The sequence below is a fragment of the Sinocyclocheilus rhinocerous genome, unplaced genomic scaffold (assembly GCF_001515625.1).
Source record: "Sinocyclocheilus rhinocerous isolate Xijiao unplaced genomic scaffold, SAMN03320098_v1.1 scaffold1069, whole genome shotgun sequence".
NCBI lineage: Eukaryota > Metazoa > Chordata > Actinopteri > Cypriniformes > Cyprinidae > Sinocyclocheilus > Sinocyclocheilus rhinocerous.
In genome coordinates, this window is record NW_015635541.1 from 1,142,365 (window position 1) to 1,152,123 (window position 9,759).

The 9,759-nt window shown below is 36.5% G+C and overlaps 1 protein-coding gene across 4 annotated transcripts in view; it reads left to right on the top strand.

Moving 5' to 3' along the window:
* The window catches only part of LOC107747264 (pyridine nucleotide-disulfide oxidoreductase domain-containing protein 2-like), a 14,887-nt gene extending 5,856 nt beyond the window's left edge, over positions 1-9,031 (top strand). For 3 of the 4 annotated variants that reach the window (XM_016561717.1, XM_016561718.1, XM_016561721.1), the window contains 12 exons: positions 2,263-2,418; positions 2,598-2,751; positions 2,903-2,964; positions 3,809-3,906; positions 4,013-4,154; positions 4,265-4,399; positions 4,770-4,842; positions 6,049-6,205; positions 6,423-6,577; positions 7,296-7,402; positions 8,265-8,385; positions 8,548-9,031. In XM_016561717.1, coding sequence (XP_016417203.1) covers positions 2,263-2,418; positions 2,598-2,751; positions 2,903-2,964; positions 3,809-3,906; positions 4,013-4,154; positions 4,265-4,399; positions 4,770-4,842; positions 6,049-6,205; positions 6,423-6,577; positions 7,296-7,402; positions 8,265-8,385; positions 8,548-8,618 — 1,431 coding nt within the window. In that variant the 3' untranslated portion in view covers positions 8,619-9,031. Of the gene's footprint in view, positions 1-6; positions 80-799; positions 820-916; positions 1,011-1,236; positions 1,311-2,245; positions 2,419-2,597; positions 2,752-2,902; positions 2,965-3,808; positions 3,907-4,012; positions 4,155-4,264; positions 4,400-4,769; positions 4,843-6,048; positions 6,206-6,422; positions 6,578-7,295; positions 7,403-8,264; positions 8,386-8,547 lie in introns of those variants that run through there. The other variant, XM_016561719.1, reaches the window with a different exon arrangement.
* Positions 9,032-9,759: the final 728 nt, after the last annotated feature.

The window sequence follows — 9,759 nt, forward strand, 5'->3', positions numbered from 1 at the left end:
GTTATATCAGCGACACGGCGCGGCAGCCACAGCAGCACTGCCCTCAAACCTCAATATGACGCGGTTATTATCGGTGCAGGTAGGCTACAGAAATACATACATGCACGGCCTAAAGAAATAGAACAAAATTGTAACATGGCTGGGCGGGGCTTTTCTTCGATTATGAAAATGATAATTATTTTACGTGACCTCTTGAGTGTGTATGTTAACTTTATTTTTTAATTACAATTGATCAGTGTCGTTGTATAGCTAGAAATTATTATTGAGACCACTTTTAAAGCAGCGCACAGACAACGTGGTCACGTGACGCCTGTTATTTTTCTCAACGCTGGGCAGGAGTGACCAGTCAAGAGTCGTGTTTGCGTCGTTGTGAGGATTGTTTTCGTTAAAATAATTTAATCGAAACTGGAGAAAATGTATATTTGTGAACCAGATACTAATAATTGGAATTAATAGTGTTAAACGATTATGATTTTCTGTTTACAAATGTCCCAATGAGGTAAAAAAACGTCCAAAGATTTAATGCGGCTCCATAGGGAATTCGCTTTGCTGAGCCTCCATGCTTCCCCTGCAGGAGTAAAAGTTTGTGTACTGTAAAAACATGCAGAGTGTTCTACTTTTTATCATATCTAAACATGTTGTTGCAAACTCCTGCATACTTTGAACCGCAGTCATACTTTGTTTCATAACCTCCAAGTTTCAGGAGATATTCATCATCAGCTATTATTCAACATCTAGTAAATGATTGTAGAATTTAGACTCCTTTGAACAAACCTACAATCCTTTTCTTTCTTTGTAGGTCACAATGGCCTTATTGCTGTAAGTACACACCAAATCTGATGTATCTCATGTATCTGACTACACCAGTTGCACAACAGTTTCTTCTGTCTGAAACCATCTGTTGTGATTTACCCAGTCAGCATATCTGCAGAAGGGAGGCCTGAAAACAGCAGTCCTGGAACGCAGACATGTACTTGGAGGAGCAGCCGTATCTGAAGAGCTTATTCCAGGTGCAAGTTCAGGTTTATCACCCAGACCATGCTTACCTAAATCCCCTACAGACTGGCCGAAGATCAGTTTCTCAAGCACTCAGTTATTATCAGTAATTAGAAATTCAGAACGGATATAGTACATAGTCTAAGCATTTTAAGTCAAGGTTTCTGATTGACCCTGAAGATATATTAAAATTCAGCTGTGAATCAGTGTAGTTTGCATGACTTTGGCTGTTTATTTCAGGGTTCCACTTTTCCAGGGCCTCCTATCTGCTCAGTTTACTGCGCCCACACATCTACCAGGACCTGGAGCTCAAGGTGATGTTCATATTGATGTTACATTCCCGATCCTCTCTTTCTTTCTTGTTTAAAACTGATCGGCTCCCCTTTAACTATCTCTCAATGGTGTTGTGCCTCAGACGGACCTGACAAACCTTGTGAAAAAGAAGCACACTTTAGAATACTTTTTAATTGCATGTTTTTTTTGTGTGATAATTATGTATAATGGTTTAAATGTAATAATAAATGCATTTTTTTATACATAAGTAGGACTTAAGTACATCTTTATATGTACACTACCATTCAGAATTGTTTTTTTTAAATATTAATAGAAATGTTTTGTAACAATATGCGCTACCATTCAAAAGTTTGGGGTCAGATTTTTTCTCTTTTTTAAGACTTTATTCAGCTTTGTTTGACTTTATTGTTAAACTGATAAAACGTGATAGTAAGTAGGCTTGTATTGTATTGATGTATTGATCTTGTATTGTTCAGATAAATGCAGCCTTGATGAGCAGAAGAGACAATAAAAATCTTACTGATCCCAAACTTTTGGATGGCAGTGTAATTTCATAATTACTTCTGTTGTCTTTGAAATATTTTTATATTTCCAAGTGTTCTGACAAGCATTTATGGCCATTTCTATTTAATATACTTCAATATAAAGCATGACAGAAGATTATTAAAATAGTAATTTAAATTTAAAGTAATGCTTTTAATCGGACATTATTACATACTTTCCAAAAGTGTTAAGAAACATAGTCATAAAAGTGTACTCTCTTCAAGAGAGTTTTAGTTTTATTTCATTAATCTGCAAGTATAATATTTTGTATATACTTTTAAGATTTGAAGGACACTACAATTTCACTTTCAGTACAAGAAGCACACTTCTTTTTCACAAGGAGAAGAAGCAAGTGGAAGATGATTAATTACTTTTTTCCTTTCAAGCTAAAAATGACAGCAGTTCTCCACAGTGTGTCTTTCTGTGCAGAAACATGGTCTCAAGGTGTACATGAGGGACCCCTATTCATTTACCCCCATGTTGGAGGATGGTGTAAGAGGGCGACCACCGCCGTCTTTAACGCTTGGAGCTGACCTGGCAAAGACCCAGCAAGAGATTGGCAAATTCTCAGAGAAAGATGCCAAGGTTCAATGTCACTGACAAAAGGAATTAGATTTTTGCAAGAGCACTTTCATGAAGTTGCATGTGACACTAAAAACAACATGCTGTGAAAACTGCCTACACACCCTTCTACGTCAAATAATGAACTAAATATACATAATTCATATGATTTAATGTTTTTTTTCCCTGTCCTATCACTATAGGTCTATCCTGATTTTTTATCCTATTTGGAAAGACTGGCCTGTGCCATCCACCCTCTTTTAGATGCTCCACCTGTTGACATTCCAGGACTGACTCAGGGCTCTTTGAGAAAGAAAATTTCTGCCCTCAGCAGCTTGAAACCTTTGGTGAAGTCTGGTAATGATGCTTCATGATTATATAACACACGATAAACCAGATTTTCCTCAATTGTTCTGCTCTTGCTCACTTAAGCCAGAGAGTCTTATGAGACAAGTGCTTATAAAACTTATAAATTAAAAGAAAAATCCATGTTCTTCCATGCTAATAGGGTTGAAGTTGGAAAAGAATATACCAGATTTCTATGAACTTGTTACAGCTCCAGTTATGAAGGTGGGTTAAGATACACATTTTTGAATATATTTGACTGAATAACTAGCAGACCCCATGAAGGTCAATCCAAAAACAATTTTTGATCATTTCTGATCAAATTTGACAACAAAGAAACCAAAAATAAGTCAAAATAATATAGGCCTGAGGGTCTCCATAAAAGTTTGAGACTCTGCCCCCTAGGGGTCAAACATTGTCAATAATTTGCAATGTAAATGTACAGATTATCAGTATCCAGATAATGGTATTGTCCTCTGATTTTTTTTTAAATTGTGCTCAAGTTAAAACACATCTGCCACTGTAGAATGGCAACTTTATTGTTGCCTGCATCTACACTGGTGGTTAAAAGTTTGGAATAATTTAGATTTGTTTAAATGTTTTTGAATGAAATCTCTTATGCTCACTAAGATTGAAATAGCTGCTGAAAAGTCATGTTTTATCCCAGGAATAAATTACATTTTAAAATATATTAAAAGTTATTTTAAATCATAATAATGTTTCACAATATTATTGTTTTTACTGTATTTTTGATCAAATAAATGCAGCCTAGGTGAGCACAAGAGATGTCTTTAAAAAAATCTTAATTATTGCAAAATTTTGACCAATACCGTGTATTTAAAGTTTTATCTGAAAATGGATAAAATACACTTCTAAATATGAATAATTCATTTTTGGCTTTATGAGCATTGCCTAAGAAATTAGGCTAACTATTTGTGGGTTTGAGGATGTGATTCATGACCTGAAGTTGGAATTAGAAGCTTTTTTGGTTGAAATTAAATTTTTAATTCATTTAATTCATCCATTTTTTTCATTTTGGTTGAAATTTTTCTTTCTTTTTTTTTTGTAGGTGCTCAATCGCTGGTTTGAATCAGAGCCGTTGAGAGCCACGTTAGCCACAGACTCTGTGATTGGTGCAAACACAAGCCCAAATAATCCTGGAAGTGGGTGAGGATAGTTTGACATTTATGTGTTCAAACAGATTCAGAATATGTTGTGATTGTTGTTGTGGACACTGTATGTTATTGTGGAGACTGTATGCTCAATCTTGTAGATATGTCCTGCTGCACCATGTCATGGGTGAGCTGGAGAAAGAGAAAGGTGCCTGGGGTTACGTGGAGGGAGGAATGGGTGGAGTGTCTCAATCGATCGCCCGCTCCGCCCGCTCTCTCGGAGCAGATATTTTCACAAACAAGGTTAGTATTCAGGAAGTAGGTGTAACCGTTGTTTCTGTGAATGGCACATTTATTCAAAAGAACCGGCTGTCTCACGGATATTAATCTGTGGCTTTCCTGGGGGCCTGTAGGACGTTGAACAGGTCCTTATTGGTCAGGATGGTTCTGCCAAGGGCGTTGTGCTGACAGATGGAACTGAAGTCCACAGTAAAGTGGTTCTGTCCAACGCCACTCCCTACATCACCTTCAAACAGCTCACACCACAGGTACAGACCTGAAGTCCCGAGACGGTGTCAGTTCTGCTCGTTTTTAGATGTTTAAAAGTGATTCACAGTTAATGTCATCCTATTCTGTCAACACTTTGTTGTGGCCTTGAGCTAGAGTCACTTTATCTGTGTTTACTCAAGGAGTGACCCTATTCTTAGACCGGCAACACTGTCCACATTTGAGTTAGTTCAGTTTAGAGTAGGATTAAATATCTGTATATACAGACAAAACATTAAGAATCCCATTGAACTTATTTTTATTAGTCCAGTGTAAAAAATAATAATAGTAATGTGGAAAAATGAACAACAGTTTTACTTAAATGTTAATGACAAGTCTGAATAATTGATGTCTGTGGTTGTCCCGGTAAAGGATGCCCTGCCAGAGGCATTCATCACGGCTGTAGATCAGATTGACTACACCTCTCCTGTTACCAAGATAAATGGTAAGATTACAGAGAATTTTTAACGCTTCATTTCATCAAACTAAATATGCATTTCAAGAAAAAAAAACAAAAAAAAAACAGTGCTTGCAAGGCGGCAAAAGAAGAGTGTTCATACTTCAGGCTTTGGTTCTGGGTAAGGAACCTCTATTGTTGTCTTGACACTAAGCAAGCAAGACAAGACCAAAGATAATTCATTATGCCAATAGGAACATCAAAGAATACCAGCTGGAATCCACAGTCCAAAATGTTATGATGACATCACTCATTTATTTTGGATTCAGTCAGTAATTGAAAAATGTACATATTAGAAATTATTACAAATGAAATAATTAATAATTTAAATTTGTTGAATATTAAATTATTATTTAAATAATTTAGTCAAGTCAAGTCACCTTTATTTATATAGCGCTTTTAACAATACAGATTGTGTCAAAGCAACTGAACAGCATTAATTAGGCAAATAGTGTGTCAATAATGCAAAATGACAATAGTAAACACTAATTTTTCAGTTAAAGGCAGTTCATCATTGAATAATTTAAAATAATTAATAAAAAAGCATTTTGGTCTAAAGTAGTTGTAGCTGCTGCACTGCAAAACTTGACAAAAGTAATCAGTAAGAAAATAATTCTTTGCAATTTGAAGTTTGAATTGTCGAACAAATCCTTAAGCAGAATTTTTGAGGAATATAAACGTCACAGCTAACAGAACGTTTGGCTTTGGCTAACGTTTTTGGAAGATTCATACAAAGTTATGCACTGACTTCTTTCAGTAACGTTAATAGAAAGTTTGTTCAAAGTTATCTGATGTTCTCATAACATTAGCACAAAAATGTTATTTATACATTGTTCATGGAACATTTTATTCGGACATTCAGCTGATGTTTTACTACTTATCAGAACATTGAGAGAACTTTCAAAACTGTAACGAGCCAATAATGTTTGCGAAATGATAAAATGAAAAGGTTCCTTGAACACTCGCATAACCAAGACTTTTTAAAACATTTTAAAAACTGGACATTTTGAACGTTCAAAGAAATAACGTTTTCATAACCTAATGGTAACATTAGCGAAACATTCTTGGAACGTACTTTTGTTAGCTAGGCTGCTGCCTTGCAAGAACTGTAATTTAATGGAGTACAGTTTGTCTTTTTCCTGTATACTTGTTGATTGGAATATTCTGTAATCTCTGTCCTTTGCAAATGAACAGTGGCTGTAGACAAGCTGCCTAATTTCTTGGCTGCTCCAAATAGTGCGGATGGAAAACCAGGCCCACATCATCAGTGTTCAATCCACCTGAACTGTGAGAGTGTGGAGGTGCTGGAGGAGGCCTACAGGGAGGGCCAGCAGGGACGCCCATCCTCCAGGTTGGCAAAACCTGCAGTGGTGCTTATAATGGAGCAACTAATATTTGCACATTACACACATGAAGACATGGGACATCTGAATTTGCAAGTCATGACCAAGTTTCACAGACAACACATCTGTTGCTCGTGCACATGGTGGTGATGGTTTTACATTCAATGCACCGAACCACAGCGATTTACATGATATCCCGATTCATCTTCTGGTGTTTTTGTGTAGGCCTATGATAGAAATGACCATTCCCTCAGTGCTGGATCCAACTCTAGCGCCCCCTGGCTGTCATGTGGTGTCTCTTTTCATCCAGTTTACGCCATATTTGCTGGAGGGTCGCCGCGCTTGGACTGACGAGGACAGGGAGAGATTTGCTGACACAGGTACCTAATGCCCACTATTTGCATTTTTTTTTGTGCCGTTTGTGCGCACAGGCATTATAAGCCTTGTGTTTGTAAAAGGTCTCGGAGGTCTTTCAAAGTGTAATACAAACAGGTTTGTTGAGTTTTTTTTAATGTTTTTGAAAGAAGTCTCTTATGCTCACAAAGGCTTCATTTATTTAATCAATAATATAAAAAAGCAGTAATACTGTGAAATCCTATGACAAGTAACTGTTATACATTTGAACATAAAATTTAAAAATTGCATTTTAAATTGCAATTTATTCCACTGATGGCAAAGCTAAATTTTCAGTTTTCAGTGTCACATGATCCTTCAAAAATGATTTCTATTTCAAATACATACTTTCAAATAATCCTGAAAAAACCGTTTCACGGTTTCCACAAAAATATTAACAATGTTTTCAACATTAATAATGATAAAAACCATTCATAATATTTGAACAGCAATAATAGAGCACCAAATCAGCATATTAGAATGATTTCTGCAGGATAAATCATTGCAATAATATTTCAAAACATTAGATGAGCCAGACCCTTCCTTCACCATTATCATCCAAAAATGTACACACTGATAGATGGGAATGTCATGAAATCGCTGCTTTTAAACACAGAGACACCGTTTGTGCTACCGCAGTGATATCACATGCATCAAAGTAATAAGATCTTTGTTGTAATTGGTCCTTTGTTTCCTGTTTCACAGCATTCGACTGGGTTGAGCGTTACGCACCTGGATTTAAAAAGTCTATAGTTGGCAAAGACATTTTAACCCCTGCTGATCTGGAGAGGGTCTTTGGTCTCACTGGAGGGGTATGAATATTTGAATTTAATAAACATGGACTTTTTCTAAATTCATAACTTTGTTTTGTTAGTAATTTTCACAGCCATACGGAATGATTTTGTCTCTTAAAGGGATAGTTCACCCAAAAATAAAAATGTGATGTTTATCTGCTTACCCCCAGGGCATCCAAGATGTAGGTGACTTTGTTTCTTCAGTAGAACACAAACAAAGATTTTTTAACTTAAACCGTTGCAGTCTGTCAGTCTTATAATGGAAGTGAATGGGAATCACGACTTTGAGAGTCAAAAAGGTGTCCTGAGCGCGTCCTCGACAGCCGGCGCGTGACACGTCTTCTTGGACCATTGACACTCCTAATTGAGATTGTAGATAGAGTGTCAATGGTCCATTTGAGAGATAGGTGGCGGTAATGCACTTATAAGTCTGCGATCCGATGTAAAGCAAGAAGAAGAAGACGCGTCACGGACTAGCTGTTGAGAACACACTTAGGACAGTTCGGACATTGCAGGGAATCAGAGGTAAAAAACTATATAAATACTGTTCAGTTTCTTGCACAGACAGATCGTTTTGTGTCTTTTCACATCAATGTATCATCACGAGCCGCAGGGTTTAATTTGGTTTTGTTTGTGTATGTTTTTTTTGACTCTCACTTCCATTGTAAGACTGACAGACTGCAACGGTTTGACTTAAAAATCTTCGTTTGTGTTCTACTGAATAAACAAAGTCACCTACATCTTGGATGCCCTGGGGGTAAGCAGATAAACATCAAATTTCCATTTTTGGGTGAACTATCCCTTTAATCTCTCATTCGGAAGTTAATTTGCACATCATACCATTCCAAACATTCATTACATGTATTTTTTTATGCCACAGAATATATTTCATGGCTCAATGTCTTTGGATCAGCTTTACCTGGCGAGACCTTTGCCCTCTGTCGCAGACTACCGCACACCAGTCAAAGGACTGTACTTATGTGGCAGTGGCAGCCATCCAGGTCTGTGCCTGTATAAATAAAAGCTAAAAGAGTGCGTATTGGGATTAGAAATGTCATCTGTGTGATATCATGTTTCATAAAACCAGGTCAGGTAAATGTTGAGCTTGATGTGCATGACCTCCCCTGTGTTTTCCAGCATTTATGTAAGTTTTTCTCATTCAGGTGGAGGTGTTATGGGTGCAGCTGGCTGGAATTCAGCTCTCAAAGTTCTAGCAGATTTCAAGCGACTGTGATCTTGGCCTTCAGTGGGGAATATCATTTTCCAATGGGATATTTTAATGAAAAGAGAGACGAAGACAAATAAGAAGTGTTATTAACATTGTATGTGGTTATTTTGTGTTTTTAACACTCCCAAAATGTTCATGTTCTAAAATGTTCCATGTATTTTTCAGTGAAATGTTAATAAATATAAAAATAGTTATAATAAATGTACCTTAGTCAGTGTAGCACTATATTTGCTTTTTGACAGGAATGAAAATGAGTTGTGAGGGACTGAAGTACAGAGTGTTCGGTGGATTCAGCTGTTGTATAACAACATAGTGATTGTTCAGCTGTCGAAACGTCTTTCAAAAAACTTCAAGAACAAATTTGAAAGCTGTGAGTTGTCATAATTACATGATCTAGGACCTTAATACAGTAAATATAAACAAAAATGCGAAATAGATTTTATTTATTGTAACTGGATTAAGATGCAACTTAAAGGAATAGTTCACCCAAAAACTGCCAGGCCATCCAAGATGTAGGTGAGTTTGTTCTTTCATCAGAATAGATTTGGAGAAATTTAACATTAAATCACTTGCTCACCAATGGATCCTCTGCAGTGAATGGGTGCTGTCAGAATGAGAGTCCAAACAGCTGATAAAAACCTCACAATAATCCACAAGTAATCCATTCCATCAGTTAATGTTTTGTGAAGAGAAAAGCTGTGTGTATATAGGAAACATCTATCATTAAGGCATTTTAACTTTAAACTGTTTGTAACTTTAAAGTCCAAAACCAATAATAACACCTCCAGTGTCCATGCACTAGAACTGTTTTGTACTGTTTTCCTTTCTAAATGGTGCTTGATCTGCATATTTCTCTCCTGATTCAGACTAGATGACTTTTTCACTGGAGTAAGCAATATTAAAAAATTAAAATTTATTAATGATGGATTTGTTTATTACAACCTCACAGGATTTTGCTTCACAAGACATTTATTGATGGACTGGAGTCTTGTGGATTACTTAGTTATGATATTTTTATCAGCTGTTTGAACTCTCATTTTGACGGCACCCATTCACTGCAGAGGATCCATTGGTGAGCAAGTGATGTAATGCCACATTTTTCCAAATCTGTTCAGATGAACGAACTCATCTGCATCTTGGATGGCCT